Source organism: Oryza glaberrima, chromosome 9 (genome assembly GCF_000147395.1).
Source record: "Oryza glaberrima chromosome 9, OglaRS2, whole genome shotgun sequence".
Lineage (NCBI taxonomy): Eukaryota > Viridiplantae > Streptophyta > Magnoliopsida > Poales > Poaceae > Oryza > Oryza glaberrima.
The window spans coordinates 14,168,671-14,188,156 of NC_068334.1; the positions used below are offsets into that span (position 1 = coordinate 14,168,671).

Below are 19,486 nucleotides of genomic sequence, written 5' to 3' on the forward strand. Positions count from 1 at the left end.
TATAGCGCCGTGTGCTACTTCTTTTAATGAGTCCAGCCAAATTGGGTTTTTAGGCCGTGAGCTTAACGAGACAGCTTGTGAGCTACTTGTTTAATTCGTTAGTATAATAGATCACCATATTTTCATATACTTAGTGTTTTAAACTATTATTTAGTTTTTAGTTACAGCCAAACTATCTGTATTTAATGAGTTTTTTATTAGTTACATCCAAACTATTATTTAGTTTTTTAGAACTGATTAGGCTACCTGATGTTTAGTTTCTTCCTGTTTCCTCTGACTTGCAATAAATTTGAACTCCTGAGATGTAGAATACTTGAACTATGAAAATAAATACGCCCTTATCAGGGCATAATAATCCTCTCTCTTTCTTTTGGGTACAAAACTGGAAAGGTAGGATTGCGTGATAGCTGATTCTCCTAAAAAAATGTCCTGTTTGTTGGGGGTTTGTTACGGGTTTGGGAAGTAGCTAGGTACCCTAGAAGCTATACCCTAAGGAGTAAGGATAATGTGCCCTTGGCATGTAGACATTGTTCCAATGATTGGCAACATCACTGACCCATTCCAAAAGCATTAAGAGATTAGTAATTTAGCATAAATAAGTCTTGCCATTGTCCTTGCTCTCTTGTGCTCTATATTGCTTCCATAATTCCAAAGTCATGAGAGCGACGATGCAACAACCCAAAGCCTTTACCAGCATGGTTTAAGATATTCAGTCTCTGTTTGCTGTCACATCTGAGATCTGACAAAAGCCGGATAATCAGACTTTTTTATGGTTCTGTGCGTGTATCAGTTGATCAATTAGATAACACCAACATTGCAACTTTACATGATCTGCAGCCGGTAAGGTGATCAAATCGTCTGAAACTTTTTTTTTTTGGCTACCTATGTATGTATCTTTCTCTGAACCCACACAGTTCAAGCAAAGCACATATCACCCAAACCTCAAATGAACAATCATATACACAATTTCACAAACCCAATCTCTGACACGCCAAGAAAAACGGAGGCCACTGCAGCAAACTCACTCACTCTATACAGTGAACAAACTGTGAAGCTCCTACTGGATCAGTCGCCATTGCCGCCGTCGATTGAGCGAATGCTAGGAGATGCTGAGCACGGTGGTGGCTCTAGCTCTCGACGGCTCCAAGCTGACGCACTCGACCAATCCACAGATCATGTTCACCTCCTGATCTTTCACCATGCTCTTGCTGTGATTGTCAGCGCCATCCATGGCGGCGGCGGCAGGAGCTTCAGTGCTGCTGCTGCAGCTGCAGCACTCGCCGAAGCGGTAGCAGGTGACGAGGTGGTCGTTGGCCATGCCGACGGCCTGCATGAAGGCGTAGATCACCGTCGGCCCGACGCCGAGGAAGCCTCGCCGGAGCAGGTCCTGGCTCATGGCGTCGGCCTTCGGCGTCTTCATCGGCACCTCCCGCGGGTGCCGGAATCTGCCAACCATCGGCTTGCTGTTCAGGAAGCCCCAGCAGTAGTTGTCAAATGATCCAAACTCCTCTATGACCTATGAACAGCAACCAGAAAAGTTCAGAGTTCAGACATGTAATGCATGATTTTCAGAAAGAGGCAGCCATTAAGCATGCTGCATGAATGATTCAGACAGGCATTGCATGATTGCGAGAAAGAAGCAGATGTGTCATTAAGTGTAAGAGCAAATGATGGTTGCCAGGGCTGTTCAGGCTAATCATCAGGGTTAAGATGTGGACAGATCGATATCTAGATTGTCAGCTTACTTACCTTTAGGACCTCCTGTGCATTTTCAATGATTATACGCAGCCTATGCTCTGACAGGAGAGACCTTGCAGGGCTGCATGGCCCCAGAATTTTCCTCTCACTTAGCTTTGCTACCAATAGAGGATCAAAGTCCATGAAAACCTCCCTGTTGAATTAATTCATTAGTTTTAAGAAGTTTATAATTGTTAGATGTGATCAGTGAATGCAATTCTTCAGACAGTTCAGTGGGTAAAAGAAGGAGTAATACTTACTTGAATGTTTCCCTCTTGCTGAGAATTGCAGGCCATGTCATTTCAGCCAATGCACCAGACAGGACTAGCATCTCAAACAATTTCCTGCAGGTTCAGGGCTGAAAATTGTAACTTTATAATTTATCTGACTAGAATTCTAAGTAAAACTTGTATCTAATTTGATTGGGTTTAGACGTACTTGTCATCATGCACCGGGACTCCCCATTCATGGTCATGGAAGGCAGCATAGCATGGATCTGTTACAATGTCATGATCAGGGATTACCTCACGGTCAGATGAAAGCAATCGGTGAATCAAAGAAAACTTTGACAAAACTTGCAACGTTTTTAGGATCAAACACAATACTGATTTAAGATTTGATAGAGTGCTTCGGACTTCAGATTACAAGCAGAATGTTTTTGTCCATAAAGAGACAGAAGGGCCCCAACTAAACAGTTAATTAGGTGTAAGGTCAGCAGGCAGCAGGTAGGACTGACTGATGAGCAGAGCCAAGAACACAAGAAACTGAAGAGTGATGAGCCTCCTAGATCCTGCTTTGACGTTTCAAATAGTTGTTTTTTTATGGTTGACGTATACTAATACAGTATGTGGAACTGAATGATACTAGTTTTCAATAGTTGCTGTACTACAGTATGTGAAGCTAGAATAGCAGAACTCACTGCTACAACTAAGAAAAAGCAGCTAATAATTAATACCAATAAGAAAATGAGAATTAATACTAGAGCATCAGAGAGATTAAATATAGTGGTCATGGCTTCCAGCTGCCTACTGCACTGCAAAAAAGATGCAAAGTGCAGTTGTACGTACTTGCATAAACTAAAGAACAACAATGATAGGCATATCTTCGCAGCCAGCAAAAGGAAAATAAAAGAGAAAGATAGCCTGGGTCACCATTGTGGTATACACAATGCAACATAATATGATAATCCATGTCAAGGTAATTAAGCCTGTGTAGTGGAATTGGTTAATTACTTTTGGAGTACTAAAGAATTTTACTAGCCAGTATATGATCCGAAATTAGATATATATGTATGGGTGATCTGGTTTAACCACTGCAAAGTTATTAGGGTACTATTGCCACTTGATTCTTCAATTCAGTTGAGAGATTATTGGCTACAATTAGAGGCTTTTGATGAACTCCATTTGCATAAACTTTGCATTGCCGACAAGTTAGTGGGTAATGGAATCCTTTTGCAAGATAAAATTGACAAGTACTTGCTAGATAACAGACCTGCCAACAAACATTTGAGTGCATCTTTTATTGTACTTCTATACCACCTACCATATGTGTGATGTCATATGATCTAATTAATAATCATCACCCCCCAGGGTTGATTTGCCATAAAATTTACAAGTTGTAATTTTCCTTTAACAAGATGGAGGCAAAAATTTTGTTTCAGTACTTGGATAATATCTGCTTTGCTGAAGGCACTGTGCTAGTGTGCTAGCTGAAGAGAGTGAAGACTGGTGTTTGGAAGCTTTTGTCAATGCAGCAACAGCATTATTTGAGACAGTTATGTTACAGAATAATCAGGCTTGTTTGGATGCGAGCCACTGTTCGATGGCGACTATGTTGTTCTCCTTTCTGATGTACAGTGCAATACGCATGAAGTACAGAAGCACAAATGAGTGTGTCCAATTTGGTTAATTTTAATGGTAATTTTTTTTAGCGTATATGCATCAATGAAAACTTTAGAATACCTACTGATATGGAGTACGTTATTTAGCAAGACAACATATTTATGTATGGTGTGCCAAAACTCATCTTCTATGCATTATCAGTAAACTAGGATTCCTATATGTACTATATCTGATCCTGTAGTATAACTTAACCTGTATCTGAGTAAATAATGCCAACTTTTTTTTTTTTGGAAATTTCAGTGTATCGTCGTATCAAGCAGATGTTTCAAATTTTAGCAAGGTTAAACGGTCGCTTTTTGTAACACATTTTTTTTTGTAAAAAAAATAACATAAAACCTCAACTCCAAAAGAAGTCCTAGATTTTTCATGTACAATTGTCCCTACAAGATTACAAGAAGTCTAATCTATATATAAACACATGTTTTTAATTATTTCTGTATTAATAGTTATTTTATATAACGATGATCTGTATTGGCAGTTATAAAGAAAAAGTATATGCAAATTAAGAACGAACTCGTTATCAACTTAAACCAATTCATAATTAATCACCAAGTAGCTAGAGCAGGTTTGAATTGTGTGAAACTGAAACTTACCAGTGTTAGGAGTGACCCAGGGGCACCTCGGCGGCCCCGTCAACGCCGGCGCGGCCTCGCCGTTCGCCACGGCGATCAGCGACGCCGCGACGTCCGGCGCAACGCTGGCCGCCGCCTTCCGGGCCACCGGGCGAGCGGCGGGCGGCCCCGCCGACCCGGCCGCCCTCCGCCGGGCGTGCGCGGCGCCGACGCCGGGCGGGCCCACCGGCCGGCGCCCGATCCTGCCGGTGGACGCCCGGCTGCAGAACGAGTCGTTTGACGCCTCCGACGCGCACGACACGTTCAGCGACCGCGGCCCGCCGCCGCCGCCCGCCGCACGGCGCAGCAGCATGGACGGCACCCCCGGCTCCCTTGCGCCGGACGACGACGGCGGGTGCTGCTGCTGGTACAGCCTCCTCCTCATCATGGTAGTAGCGTCCTTGTCCCTGACGACGCTGCTTCCAGCAGCCGGCCTCGGGCCAGGAGACGGGGACGACCTCCGCGCGGCGCCGGCGCCGGCGGCCACCCTGGACGACGCCACCGGCGACGACATCACGGCACGGTACACGTGTAGCTAGCGAGCTAGCGAGGCGGACGAGCACTACTGTGTGAGCCTGTGAGGTGTGTGTGACGAGCTAGCTAGCTATAGGTAGAGTCGTTGGGGAGCGTGGCCGGCGCGGCGTCGTTATAAGAGAGGCTCTTTTGGGGGCAAGGTATGCGTATTACGTAGGTACGCCGCGCGCGAACGCGGACGGTGGGTGGCTGGTGGCGCGCGCGCGCGCGCTATATGCTACGGCAACACGTACGATCGAGCAAGGTTGGGTTCGCGCGGCGCGAGCGCTCGCGTGGGCGCGCGGTTGGTGCCGCGTCGTGGGAGGGAGTAGTGACCTCGTCGTCGTCCGCTTTTTCCTCGTGAGATCGCGGGGGGCGCGCGCGCGGCGGGCGGCAGCGAGACCGATCGATCACGATCGGCCGATCCGGAGTCCGGAGCGGGGCGACCGGGCGGGAGGCTCGTGATGGAAGTCGTACGTGAGGGCGACGAGACAGCGAGCGAGACGGCGGGCGAGGTGGGCAGGTGGGGGCATGCAAGAGGTGGACTACTACTGGCGAGAGCGCGCGGGGTAAGGTGTGGGTGAGTACACACACACGTACGCAACATGCCACGTTGGTCGTGTCGATCTTGATCGTCCGCGGCACGGCGTCACGCGGTGCTAATGGAGTCGGAAGAAGGAAGGCGAGCGAGACCGAAAGAGGTGCACGTACGGTGTCACGTACGAGGTGCTGAAGGCTTTGACAGCCAAATTTAGCAACTAAATTTCACACTGCCCTGTCCTCACACAAAGACCAGTCTTAACCGCCGGTATCAGAGAGGTCGGACTAGAGCATTTAACTGCGGGTTTGGGTGGTCTGACCCTTATTCCATCCCATCTTGATTTTTTTTAGATTTTAGTAAAAAAAAATTGCCTCCAACAGATCATTTATCTAGATCCTAATTTTTTTTGGAAATCCCTCCCCCTGTATCCTTCATTTTCTTCATTTGAGGAATAGCGACGATGCGTCTGCTGCCCCCAATCTCTCATTCGCGTGGGATTTTTCTCAGCGGGAGCGCTAGCAGCGCGCGAGGGAGGAAAACGGGGAAATCTGGTATCCTATATATCTATACAAGTCATTCCCACTAAGTACGATTTTCTGAGCTGTGGTACAGCCACATCATTATTTAGTTCTCAGCCGTTCGATTACATCTCGAGGATCCTCATTGCGTCTCCGTAGCGCCCTCGGAGCGACCAATGCCACAGGTGGATCCTGCCTCACGGCCGCATCGCCTCCCGTGGCCCCGGCGCTGTAGTTGCCACTTCCCCTTCTCCCCGCGATGTCGCACCCCTGTGCCACAGCTGCCTTCCCGTGCCCCCATCACCCGCCTCCCAACCTCTTCGCCTCCTAGGTGTGTCCGCGTGTGCATGAAGAAACGGAAGCGTCAGTTGGCGCACAGAGCAAGAAACTGAATTAAACTGCCCGAAGAAATTAGTCTCGTCTATTCATCTTCAATTCTTCATGTTTTCAAACGGTCGCTTGCATTACTCCAGCCTTTCTTTCCCATCTTATTTATGTATGATGATATACACAGCAGCTGGATCGATCTTCTCGGCCAACAAGCAGGTGCTGCTTCTCCTCCATACAAGAACGTCCCTGGATGGATCTGCTCGGCCAGCAAGAAGCTTCTCCTCCATACACAGATCCCTGGATTGATCTGCTCGGCCAACAAAGGGGTTGTTCCACTTCCACTGCTTGCTGATCTCAGATGTTTCAGTGTAGGTTCTTTCCCCATTCAGCTATAAATCTTTTTATAATACATCTTGATTGATGCTAATTGAGTAGTCACACTAATTTCTTCGATTCAATTATATATCAATTTTCAACCGAATTCAGTATCCCAAATCAGTCCCTTTCTATTTTCCCTGTACAACAGTATATGCACTAAATGACTACAAATAATTCTTATCACTAAGCAACATTTAGTGAATCAATGAGAATACACAGGCAACTGTATGATTCAGTGAAGCAATGACCTAGATGGAGATTTTTTTTATCATATATGCAACACAGTGCTCTCATTCAGAGTTCTTTTTGTGTGATTCTTCAGGCTCTGGCAATTTTTTCTACAACCATCAATGATGCAAGTAGCAGCAACAGTTTGTATGGGCCCTGTCTCCTTTTATTTTATTTACCAAATATTTACCTGACATCCTGACCTGAGTTTACAATTTAAGTAATATAATAGTATGATCTCAAAATTCTTAAATTAACTTCAATAAGTTGTTGTTTATGACCTCAAGCTTCTATTGATTCATCTATCATGTTTATCTTCCTCATGTGTTGAGAAAGGGCATAATTAATCAACTATTCATGAATCCCATTTCCTCATATGGGAGGTAACATCAGGTCAGCCACTCAATTTGCATAACGTTAGTCCGGAATCTTTGTATTTTAGGTGACTCCTGTTTATTTTTAGATATGATAGTAATCTCCAAACTTCCATCAATAAAACACATGAAAGATAAGGACTGTGTCAAGTATTTTCAGTATTGTTCTTCTCCTTGCCCCATAGATTTGGAAGTTAGCTTTTGATCAATAATAAACTGAGTTTCGGAATAGCAAGCTACAGTATTTGAGAAAAAAAAAACATTAAAAACCATTCAACTCTTGCCTCTGCAACAGGTAATAAGCTTGCTCTTTGCCATTAACCTTATCCTATTTTGTTCATCGTGCTTAAATATGATCCTATTTTCTGTCAAGCACTATGGTGGTGTTTTATATGAGATCTGAAACTCTCAATGTACTGAAAGTGAAGCATTGCTATTATTATATTCCTTGCAAAAGTTGCTACAGTATCATCCAGAATTTTAGACTGCAGTCTCTGTTGCGTCTGTTTCCCTTCTTTTCTTACTATTTTTTTTATCATGCAAAGTGTACTTGAATTTTTAAATTTTATTTTAATACAAATATTCCGCAGCAACGCGGGGTATCATCTAGTTAGTTTAACATAAGGGCCCATTTTTAATTTTGGGGATAAAATTTAGGGTTTATCTTGCATATATCAGTTTTTTTGTACCTATTTTCAGTTTAGGAAATTCAAAAACAAATTTTTGAGGAAGATTATATGTAATTTCTTGATGATGCTCTAAGTTACTGTGGTGTTTGAATGGTTTCACCGATAAATTCGGAGTCAATTTGACTCTTTACATATTCCATTATTTAGAGGCTGATGTTTGCCAAATGCCCAAGTTCTAATGCATCTTTAAGTCTAAAGGGACGTGCATAATTGATTGAATGGAGGTAGTGGAGAATGTTTTGCTCTTGCTCGGAATATTGGGAAGGTTGAATACTCACATTGGAAAGATCTGTAATGTCAACATGAGCATGTTCTCCGTTTAAGGTATCCTTTAATTAAGATCGTAGAGACGATAGATCTTTCCAAATCTCTATTGCTCGTCATCTATTATCTCTACGATCTTTATTAAAGGATACCTTAATGGAGCCTCGTCCTAGTGGACGTGCTACAATTAGTGTCGTACAAACTACTAGCAAGCTAGCCTCGCTAAAGAAACACATGGGGTGATATTCGCGTGTTGGCACAATTTGCCGTCAATATGTAAACTCTTAAGATATGTCATTGAAAATATGATTGACTATGGATTCGAGCCATAACACATGGTTTCATAAAATCTGTACGATTTTTTCGATCTAAATCGAATCACTAGAAGAAATAACCTTAAGACTTATATTATGCATGGAGCACTCACCTGTCACTGGAAGAAATAACCTTACCAGCTGAGTACTCCATTCATAACATAAGCTCAGGGCCAGTTTAAAACAGATAAAATTGTAAATGATAGATGATGGATGATCTGTTTACCGGGTTTAGTTAAATATATTATATAATATAATTTAAAATAGCTTAGAAAAGTAATATATGTTATCTTTTTAGAACTATATAGGCTACTATTGGAGGTATTGTATTTTTGAAAACATGGTATGAATAATCCACATGATAATCCATAATTCAATTTTAGCTATACCGAACTGGACTCGTGAATGTATCATGGTCTGAAGACTCCAATATGGTCATTGCTGCATGGTGCATGCTTCCAATTTCCAAGATCAGTCACTCCATGAGAGAGAAGTTTGAATGGTCTCGTCATGCGAGAACTCTTGTGGTCATGTATATGAAAAATTTGTCGGTCTTATTAGCACACCTTTGAGGAGTGATCCTACTAAATACAGGTCAGGGATCGATCATATATAGGAACCTATTCACAAAACGACTTGCAACATTTTTTTTTTTGCTTGATAACTGATATTTTAATCTCAGTTGCTTGTTTATGCCAAATGTCGTGACCTAAACAGCTAACAGGTTTTAACATCAAAAGAGACTCGGGTTAATTGTTATTCTCTCTGATCCGTGTTGATCGCAAGCCCCATTTTGTGTGATGTGGGTTTGGTGCTCTACTGCTTGAATATTAATTAGATCCATGCTTTACACGATAAAAGCGTCCATACATATGGAGTTGTACTAAAAAAAGTAATTAGTCTTAACACTTTGTATCACAGAATATATCTTGGCTGCTGGTCATACCTGTAATCATAAGCAGAGGTTGTTACGTACCTCTTGCGTGGGGACAATGGGGCCATTTCTTTCTGTCTCTTTGGACTAAAATACACCCAAATGCATGAGTTTATGTTATCTTTATCCAATGTAATACTTGTCAAACCCAGATATGTTAATGGGCGAAAGAGCATATCAAATTAAACAAGGAACCATGGTATATACCTTTAATTTTATAGTTATGATTGACACATCCGTTATACAATGAGATGTGTTAGCAAGACATCAAGGGACTTGACGTAGAATTTTGATTGGAATTTTTTTTATTATCGAGAGCATATATAGCGTTGATCTTTTTTTAAAAAAAAGAAAGAAGCGCACTCATTATTGGAAGAACAAACACTATATTGAAAATTTGCCGTACTTTGTTTTGAGCTTGTTTTAGCGAGGGTATGTCCAGTTAATAGCTGTCTGGTTATATTTAATCGTATCTTGCATATTAATTGGAGCAACTAAGTATGTTTACCAGAGGGTTATTAAAGCAGAATCAAGTAGGCTAACTCTTCCCATCAGTTAGTTCGCAGGTCGGATGATGCCGGCTTAATTAACGCCGGGAAGGCTGTTTTTAAAAAAGAGAAGTCTAAACACGATTTCATAACTTATCGGTATGGCAGATGGCCGTACAAGAGGGGGCAATTTTTCTTGTGCAATTTGAGCTTTTCAGGCAGGCGGTTGTTGAATACAAGTGTCTAATCTTGACTCGCTAACCCAACAGCAGCAGCTTAGGTTATTGCTCCTGAATATTGTAATGCCGAGGGGCCTGGCAATTCTGGAAGCTGATGCGTTCTCACTTCATAATCTATGCGTGCATAAATAGGAAGGTACCGACATGTTCTTGCTCCTCTTAAGCATTCTGAAATTTGTAAGACGAAGACCAGATAGAGAGCCTTTCCATAATTGTACGATGTCCATACGATGGCTGCAGCTCTCCTCCTATCTCATTTTGACTTCACGTCTACTACAGTATTATTAGTAAAAGTGATCGACAAGCCGAAGCCAATTCAGTCAAGGAGTGGTTACTGGTTAGTGCCAACAGACTCAGATTTACATCGCTTTTTCAAAAAGATTGTGCATAAGACATCATTTCATAGGACCAATATGCATGAGAACAATGCACCTAAAAAAAACTCCAGACAAAGGCAGCCAGGTTTGCTTCCAATGTACATGTAATAAGGGGATGCTAAAAGGTTTGGACACGCATTCAGTTAATCAGATTGCTCTCGGTGCTGCAAGGGCTGTCTGCACAAGTACAAACATGAAAGCATTTAATCCTTTCATAGGTTAATCAGATTGTCTTAGATGTTGAATGTTATCGCTGATTCTGCAAGAGCTCTGTCTGCAAGCACAAAAACGAAACCATCTCGTTCTTTCATAGATGTGGGACCATGGCCCGTTGTTCATAAGATTCGGAAATGGCATCTACAAGTATAAGAAACCAACTTGAAGTTAATAAATCAGCAGCAAACAAGGAAGAATTAGGTAGCTTATTAACTAGCACATAATAAAAATTGCCAGCTAGAGATAATATGCTCGATTCCCTGTGCCGAGGTATTGGTAAGATAAACTAATAAACAGCAAACATAAGAAAGAGGCAGTCCTACTACTGAAGTACTGATAAGTTCAACAGGTGGCATACCTACTGGCGAACACACTAGAATGAGACGCAAAGAGAAAAAGGCCCACAGAATACCACAAATGCTTACGCAAAAAAAAAGTGTGAAAAGAAAATTGTAAGCTGGTGCGTTTTCAGTGTGTGTAAATGGACAACTAAAGCTAAACATGATTGGCAGTTTTTGGCTTTATTTCTGAAACATCCAAATAGAAGCAACCAAAATATTCACACTGTTCTTGGAAAAGTAAGGTCAAACTATGACTGTTTGCTAGCAAACGCAAGCATAACAATCGATGCAAAGGTGCATACCCCAAAAGTCCTCTTCCGTGCCACTTTCTTGGTGTAACAGTTAAGTTCATTGATGATCCCTGACGAATGATGACTAGAGATACTTGACAATCCTCATTGGAAAGAGCTTCAGAGACAAGCCTTTCTTGCAATCTATCACCTGCTTCCACATTTCCAAACTTTACTATCTCATCCCAAAGCTGCAAGCCATCCACAGCAGCAGGAGAACCATCTGTCAGTTCATCAATTATGGCAAAAGGAAGTCTGGTCACAGCATCTTCTTCCATAGGATCATTTTGAGATAACCCACTGTGCAATGAAGCAGGTGTGCCTGCACGAAATCAAATATGATGAGAGATCAACAATCCTAATATCCTTTGCATCATGATTTAACTCATGCTCTGGTGGTGAGGTTAGGACCTTAATTTTATGTAGCAGACATTTAACAGAAGCTTAGCCAATGCTTTTATATACTATGTGCAACGCACCACTTTCCATGCACCGGTTTGCACTCTTGCCTTTAAGATACTTAAGATGATTGGCAAGAAAAAGAGAATAACTCACTTTATGTTGGTTATTCCATATTTATATCATCAAGGAAAACAGAATACAATTGCCAAGCCATCATTTTGTCACTGAGGGTACTTTTATGTTGCAGAATTAGTGAACATGTAGAAATTGCAAAATTGAAGGTATTGGTTGGCTATAGTGAAGATGACTAATAATTGATTCGTATGAGAAATCATAGCACATCAAAGTATGGGAAAGAAACCTATGATCACAGAAAGTATGCTGATTTGAATTCTCATGATCTCCAAGAGTTCAAGGCACATCTTTGACTATTACAAAGTTACAGAAGTACAGTATTTATGACATCTGGAATTCTGGATCATCTGTTCATATTATCTTCATGGGACCAATATAGAATTTTGTGATAAAATGTTGGCAAAAAAATCTAAAATTTTGGCTGCAGCTCCTACGATGAGAAATTTTATATGAACAGACGGTGATTAAAACTTACCAGAACTTGCAGGGATTGACGCTTCATTTCTTGACAATTTTGTTGAGTGCAAAACTTCCAGATTCTTCTCAATTTTGTTCGTAATATCCTTGTGATCATTCCGCAATTCTGCAATGAACATAGTACAATATAAATACCAACTACAGCATGATATGTATAGAGCATTTAGTATACATACATCATATGCCAGCCCAAAGCCCCAAGCCACAATTCTAAACGTAGTCCACTATTACCCAAGGCTGAACATTGCCCCGCTGGACCCACACGTTCTGTAATATAAGTTTCCCTCGAACCTTCAAGAAATATAATTTTCCCCCAAACATTTAAGAAACTTCCTATAACTGGCACGTACTGTAACTGTCTCTTGTTTCATTTACTGCCTATTTTCCCATTCATCTACATATTAGTCCTCTTTTTCCTTCACCCCCATGTTTCATGTACATTTTATATATATATCGATAGTAGCACCCTAGTAGGTGAACTTATCACAATCCCATCCAAAATATGAAGAGACTTTCTGATACTTGAGAGCAAAACATAAATGAGTCACAGAGATCCATTAAAAAAAAGGGTTTCCTGAACACATTGACATGCATAAGAATCATGAGAAAATGCAAAAAGAAATGCTCAAGCTATAAAATTCAAAACATTCAGACCAAGGTCACATAACACAATAGCCATCATGTATATACGGGTTGCACAATTTCCATCCTCGCACCTCATTAGAACAGCCAAATTCTAAGCACCACACTATCCAGCCCCAACACACTGATCTTATCACATAGTACATAATACTGACCCACCCCAACTTCGCTAGAGAAACCCATTAATTCATTATAATCAAGCATCCCCATTGCTGGTCTTAAATGGAGTTCATGCATAACCCCGTACCAAACAGATCACAGTAATCGGTAACAGAACAAGCAACGGGGGCAACCATACCGGCGAGCTTGCGGCGCTGGGCGAGGACGGCCGGGATGTCGATGTCGGACCTGGGGAAACCCTAATCCAGAGCCAGAACAAAATCGATTAGCTAACCGGAGGCAACCCCCCCCCCCCCCCCAAAAAAAAAAAAAAGCTAGGGTTTAGGTTAGGGTTCTGGGTTACCCACCACCGCGTCCACGAGGCCGCCGGTGATCCCCGGCCCGACGGGCACGGAGAGGGCGGCGATGATGGCGTCCATCTCCGCCTCCACCGCCGCCCGCCGGTCCATCAGCCCCACCGTCTCCGCCTTCAGGTTCGTCGCCACCATTGCTTCCCTCTCCCTCTCTCTCTCTCTCTCGGCTGCTGCTGCTTCTCGTGGAAGCGACGCGGATTCGCGAGGCGGTATTATTCGTTGTAGAGTTGTACTGGCGGTTCGGTCAAACAGTCGTGGACCGTTAGATCCTGGACGGACGGTCAGGATCGGACGGCGCAGGGGGTCTCTTCCTTTTCTTCTTCTTTCTTCGGGAACCCTCTCGCGTGCGGCGGCGGCGGCGGTCTCGGCTCGGCCTCCTCTTCCGCACCCTCCTCCAGGAGCGCGAGATCCGGTAAGCCCTAGATCTCTCCCTCGCTGCCTCGTGCACTGGTTGCAGCTCCGCGATGAGGGATGGATGATGAGGTTGTTGTTTGTTAGGAATTGAAGGGGGTTTTTTTTCCCATTTTTTACGTTGCTGGGTGGGGAAGGATGGTGTCGATTGCGTCTGCAGGATTCCGCTACGAGTTTGGTTCTTCCTATTGTTTTAGGCTGTAGATTCTAGTAAGATTAGTTCGAACCTGAACTGTGCCGGTTGCGATTGAACCCTTGAGAAGCTGAGTTGCTAGAGATCAAACTTCCATGCCGTGTGAGTCCCCTCTCACCTAGAGAGTGTGTGGATTATGCAGAGCGATATTCTCGAGCCCTTGTAGAGAGAATGAGGAAAAGAGTAGTGATATTTCTCAACATTGTCATGTAAACAATTCAGTGGTGCATTCTGTAAAGATATGTGAAGCACACTGCACACGCTGAATTTGGCCATTCATAAGCATTTTGCCACATTTGCAATAGTACAATTATAAATCGCTTAGTGCCCTAGCCTGGAAGCTTGCTTGAACTTCTTAACATTGACTATCCATGAGAAGTCTTAGGGTCTTAAAATAGCATTCATCTTTAAAAAGGGAGAAAAGAAAAACTGTCTATGCGAATCATGAAACAGAAGGATTCTGAAACTAGAGAAGAGATTTTATCCTAAGCTTATGTAAGAACTTATTACAGAAATATTATAATTTTATTTCTGTTAATGGTTTAGAACTTTTAAAGTATATTGCCATTTGCCCTGTGCTGTGAGCTCCAGTACCACTGACCATAACACCACTAATTTAATCATATCAACTTCTTGAATTGTATCGACGACACTGTTTTGTTACATAGCCAATTTTGATTGGTTACAGTAAGTTTATATTTGTAGTTTTCTGTGCTTACAATTTACCACTCTCCTTTTCACCGGTGACCGATTCTGGTGATCACTGTGCTTCTGTTGATGCAAACTTCTTTTACTATGTTGCATTGTTACTAATGAATTCTTTTAGCTGAATACTGTATACACCTACTCAAATAAATACAGTATACATTGGAAGCGATCATACAAAATTGCACTGGAACAATACTGTATGCACTGAATGTCTGAAAGTGATAGTATCAAATAGCACCTAACTGTTTCGATCTTCTAAGCAATCATCAGTCATCACAAATCAGTTGTTCAAGATGATCATGCTAGTCTCTTGATTCTTCTTGGAACTGATCCAATGCTGTTCAATTTTGTTTTCAGAGATGGGGAACACTGCATCTGGGGCGACTGAAGCTTCAGATTCGACGGAAAAAACAGAACAAGCTCCTCCAGCTGACACAAAACCAAAAAAGAAGATCTGCTGTGCTTGCCCAGACACCAAGAAGTTGAGAGACGAATGCATCGTGCAGCATGGTGAGGACGCCTGCGGGAAGTGGATCGAAGCCCATCGGCAATGCCTGAGAGCCGAAGGTTTCAACGTCTGATGCCATGCCCCCATCATAGGCATAGCAAAGTGATATTTTGCTCTTGTCATAATCCGCTTTCGATCCTGAACCAACATGATGAATAAAAGATTCTGTTAGATCTCTAGGATGAACCCCCTGTTTCACTTTCGGAAAAGGGGACAAGTCACTGAACATGCCAATTTGCAAGAGGGCATATGTCTTTTTCCTAAGCACCATTGATGTGCAATTGCCTCAATTGATACTGTACGAAAGAAAGCATGCTTCTTCTTGTCCATTGACTGGACTTAAGATTCATTTAACTTTTATGCTTGGATTATTGCTCTTCGAATCACCACATTACCAGTGGTGAATGTACAAGATGCTGTCAAACTCTCTCTGTAAATCTTTTTACCGGTGCATGTTGCTTCAGTTTTCTGGTCACACTGCGTGCTTGGCGTACTGCCATACACAATGCAGTGGTGCTGGGCTTGTTGCATTTGTGCTCTTCGTGCGGATGCTGTGGATTCTGGCACTTTTCCAATATATATATTTCTTATAAAAAAAACTCACTTTTCCAATATCAGGGTCGCGTGGTTTTTAAGCATTTCGGTTCGATTCTGTAGTCTCCAGTTTTGCTTTTTATTCCTCCTTTTTTATATTCCAAATGATTTTGTGGAAATTGTGGCAGAGGATTGCCTCAAGGTTCCTTACTGCTGTCTCATGCATGCATCATCCAACTGCATCGCCATCGTTTCGTTTATGCTTATCTTGCCATCGTTTCGCTTATATTTAGCTTTATCCATACTGTTTATGTAGTCAAAATAAAATATATGGATAAAATTTTTATATGCATGTCTTTAGGGATTCAAAAATAAATTGTGTAAAATAAAGTAGGGTGAAAAAAAAATACTAAATCAACTCTAAAATTAAGTTTGAAAAAATAAATTTTAGCTTACAATCATAAGCATAAGCACAAATGAACGATGGATGCACCAATAGAGTCAATATGATTATTAAATGATGTACTTCTTGTTAATTTAGCGGTAATAAAAGAATATTCGCTCCGTCCCAAAGTAGATATCACTTTAGGATTCAAAAATTGTCCCAAAAAGCTTGTCACTTTAAAGTTCATATTTGTCATATCAATCACATCAAATCAAAATTTTCTCCATTCTACTCTCTGCCTACCAACCATATACTCCCTCCGTTTCATAATATAAGTCATTCTAGCATTTCCTACATTCATATTGATGTTATTGAATCTAGACATATATATCTATCTATATTCATTAACATCAATATGAATGTGGAAAATGCTAGAATGACTTACATTGTGAAACGGAGGAAGTATCATTTAATAGAGAGTATTATACTACCTCCGTTTCAGGTTATAAGACTTTCTAGCATTGCCCGCATTCATATATATGTTAATGAATCTAGGCACATATATGTCTAGATTCATTAATATATATATATATATATATATATATGAATATGGGCAATGCTAGAAAGTCTTATAATGTGAAACGGAATAAGTAGTCATTTTTGCTAAATAGAGAGTATTAGCGGAGAAGGATGATAGGTATATTGGGATGGAGGTAGTAGTATAGTAGCCTCGGAAATATCTACAGTAATCTAACCTTGTGGAAATTTATACATATGAGGTTCCGTAACACGATGTGAATTTAGTTATATGAAGAAAGATTTCTTTAAACTTGTCATTACTCTTCCCATATGAGACGTATCCTAGATTATTATATTTTAGAACGGAGTTAGAATTATTATGCCACGCTTACAATCTCTTAAAACTTTCTAAATCAAACCTTACTTCAATAATTCTTTAAGCTATTTATTAACTTTGTCATATTTGTTCCATTTATACGACTAATTTTTCTGTCTACAATTTATCCAATTACCCTGTCGGACCCCGTCCTCTGAAAACAAATCATCCTAGCAACAAGATCTACTGATCACCGAGCGCGAATCTTAAAGCTTTAGAGTATCGGAGTCAGAAACTGATCACCAGGCGTGAATCTTAAAGCGAAAGCGAGCCGAAAACAGGGATATAATCCGAACAATAACCAAAGCCACCAAAAAACGTGAAAAGTAATTGAAAACCTAGTTTACCCGCACCGTCCGATCTCCCGAGACGACTCGCCGACCACCGTCCGTTCTACCTATAAATCCACGCGGCCCGAGCCACCGAAAAATCCAGCCAAGAGGTGAAAAAAAAAGGGAAGGAATTTTTTTCTTTTTTTTTTGTTCGCCTCCGCTTCTTCCTCACGCAGCTCTCGCCTCGCCTCGCCGCCCGCCACTAGAGAGGAGAGGGAGAAGGAGGAGGAGGCGAATCCCAGCAAAAGAAGATGCAGATCTTCGTGAAGACCCTGACGGGGAAGACCATCACCCTCGAGGTGGAGAGCAGCGACACCATCGACAACGTCAAGGCCAAAATCCAGGTTTGATTCCTCCAAGCTAGGCTATAGCTGTGAATGATGCGACGGCGTTGGATGGATCGCTGTCGCTGGTCGTGTTTCCCTCTTGGGGGAGGGGCTTGATCGACCGATCGATCGATCTAGCCCGCGCCCGTGTCGCGCGATGGTTCTTGCCCTAGTTAGTTATTTGCTGTGCCATCAGAGTTGGGTTTTGTTCAGGTTCGAATTGGGGGAAGTGGTTTTGAGAAGCTGAAGCTGTATATTTTTGTCCATTCACAGTTTGTAGATTAGTTGCACTAATTTTGAGCTATGCCTAAAATTAGATCAAGCACGAAAGGATAATATGTTCGGGGAGAAATTAACATTGAGGATGAATACGGTAGTAGGATAATATGTTCGGGGAGAAATTAACATTGAGGATGAATACAGTAGTTGCTCCTCTTGAGGTTGAGATCGCCGAATTCGTGCAAATTTGATAATGAACGCTCCATTTCCATGTGATTGCACAATGTTTGTCAGGTTGAATAGTACTGTACAATTCAATAAATAATCAATAACATCGTCCCTTGCTATGAAATTTGACTTGTCGTCTAGAATTAAAGATGCTTTGAGTTGTGTGTTGTATTAGTATATAGATTATTAGTCAATAGTCAAGAAATAAAGATAGATGGTAATCTTGAAAAGCTGCCTAGGATAGTGGAGAATATGTCAAATGGTGTGGTCCAATGTGCATACTCATATTTTATCTCATTATTTATGACGTTGTCCTTTATTTCTCCTAGACATGCGAACCTTACTGCCTTTATGGAATTCATTCTTTCAGTGAAGGTCCCCATACTCTGTGTCTAATGATTGATCGATTCCATGAGATTTAGAAGCGCATCATTGGTCTATTGGTCCTATCATATCGTTTGTTGCCAGTTTGATCAGAATATCATCCATAATTCTGCGTTGTCGATGCCTGTCTTACAATTGTAAAAAACAAGTGCAGTGACAGTTTGTAGCAGCTACTTCGGTCAGTGGAAACTAAGCTAACAAGTTATTTTGTTCACTGTCGCAGGACAAGGAAGGGATCCCTCCAGATCAACAGCGTTTGATATTCGCCGGCAAGCAGCTGGAAGATGGGCGCACACTGGCCGACTACAACATTCAGAAGGAGTCAACTCTTCACTTGGTCCTCAGGCTCAGGGGTGGCACTATGATCAAGGTTAAGACCCTCACTGGAAAAGAGATTGAAATTGACATTGAGCCCACCGACACGATCGATAGGATCAAGGAGCGTGTTGAGGAGAAAGAAGGCATTCCTCCCGTGCAGCAAAGGTGTATATTCTTGGAACTGCATTTCATATTCTGCTCAAACCAGTTTCTAAATTTTTCACACATCGGTGCAAAGGTGGTCTGCTACTATATATCTAGGACTAGTATTATCTGAGCTGACAAAAGTATTTGGTTTCTTCTTGTAGGCTTATCTATGCTGGTAAGCAGCTTGCCGACGACAAGACTGCGAAGGACTATAACATCGAAGGTGGCTCTGTCCTCCATCTTGTCCTTGCTCTGAGGGGTGGTTATTAGTAAAGCTAATGTGCTAGTACTTAGCTCAATACCTTCGAATGGCTGAGAAAAGTTACTCTTGTTGGCATGGAACTTGCGAAGGGATAATAACATGCTAGCTTTGCACATTTGCCTAGTGGGAGAGGTTGTCTTCCATGTTATTATCTTATATGATTTGAGGCATATTATTCCAGATTCACCAGTCTTCACTGTTGGATGTGCTGTGGTTTTAGCTCC

General features: G+C 41.9%; 3 protein-coding genes across 3 annotated transcripts; 1 reads left to right on the forward strand and 2 right to left on the reverse strand.

The window, feature by feature from the left end:
• Positions 1 to 773: 773 nt before the first annotated feature.
• LOC127784332 (uncharacterized) lies at positions 774 to 5,140 on the reverse strand. Its single transcript, XM_052311562.1, has 5 exons — positions 4,232 to 5,140; positions 2,176 to 2,233; positions 1,998 to 2,081; positions 1,750 to 1,891; positions 774 to 1,516 (listed from the first exon to the last, which is right to left on the reverse strand). Exons 1-5 carry the CDS (start codon positions 4,761 to 4,763, stop codon positions 1,100 to 1,102), a joined length of 1,233 nt encoding a protein of 410 aa, XP_052167522.1. The 5' UTR covers positions 4,764 to 5,140; the 3' UTR covers positions 774 to 1,099.
• Positions 5,141 to 10,374: 5,234 nt separating this feature from the next.
• LOC127784337 (uncharacterized) lies at positions 10,375 to 13,605 on the reverse strand. Its single transcript, XM_052311566.1, has 5 exons — positions 13,407 to 13,605; positions 13,238 to 13,298; positions 12,296 to 12,403; positions 11,296 to 11,605; positions 10,375 to 10,793 (listed from the first exon to the last, which is right to left on the reverse strand). The coding sequence occupies exons 1-5, from the start codon at positions 13,545 to 13,547 to the stop codon at positions 10,772 to 10,774; spliced, it is 642 nt and encodes a 213-aa protein (XP_052167526.1). The 5' UTR covers positions 13,548 to 13,605; the 3' UTR covers positions 10,375 to 10,771.
• A 3,860-nt stretch (positions 13,606 to 17,465) lies between these two features.
• Positions 17,466 to 19,442, forward strand: LOC127784338 (ubiquitin-NEDD8-like protein RUB1). The gene is made up of 3 exons (XM_052311567.1): positions 17,466 to 17,722; positions 18,759 to 19,018; positions 19,162 to 19,442. Exons 1-3 carry the CDS (start codon positions 17,630 to 17,632, stop codon positions 19,268 to 19,270), a joined length of 462 nt encoding a protein of 153 aa, XP_052167527.1. The 5' UTR covers positions 17,466 to 17,629; the 3' UTR covers positions 19,271 to 19,442.
• Positions 19,443 to 19,486: the final 44 nt, after the last annotated feature.

Bases quoted from the DNA above. Each gene is read 5' to 3' on its own strand.
- LOC127784337 (XM_052311566.1), bottom strand. From the start codon at position 13,547: ATGGTGGCGACGAACCTGAAGGCGGAGACGGTGGGGCTGATGGACCGG. The intron at 11,606-12,295 runs GTAAGTTTTAAT...GATTTCGTGCAG, and splicing joins GTCAATCCCTGCAAGTTCTG to GCACACCTGCTTCATTGCAC. The intron at 10,794-11,295 runs GTATGCACCTTT...TTATACTTGTAG, and splicing joins CACGGAAGAGGACTTTTGGG to ATGCCATTTCCGAATCTTAT.
- LOC127784332 (XM_052311562.1), bottom strand. From the start codon at position 4,763: ATGTCGTCGCCGGTGGCGTCGTCCAGGGTGGCCGCCGGCGCCGGCGCC. The intron at 1,892-1,997 runs GTAAGTATTACT...TTAATTCAACAG, and splicing joins AGCAAGAGGGAAACATTCAA to GGAGGTTTTCATGGACTTTG. The intron at 1,517-1,749 runs GTAAGTAAGCTG...TGCTGTTCATAG, and splicing joins ATGCACAGGAGGTCCTAAAG to GTCATAGAGGAGTTTGGATC.
- LOC127784338 (XM_052311567.1), top strand. From the start codon at position 17,630: ATGCAGATCTTCGTGAAGACCCTGACGGGGAAGACCATCACCCTCGAG. The intron at 17,723-18,758 runs GTTTGATTCCTC...TCACTGTCGCAG, and splicing joins ACGTCAAGGCCAAAATCCAG to GACAAGGAAGGGATCCCTCC. The intron at 19,019-19,161 runs GTGTATATTCTT...TTCTTCTTGTAG, and splicing joins ATTCCTCCCGTGCAGCAAAG to GCTTATCTATGCTGGTAAGC.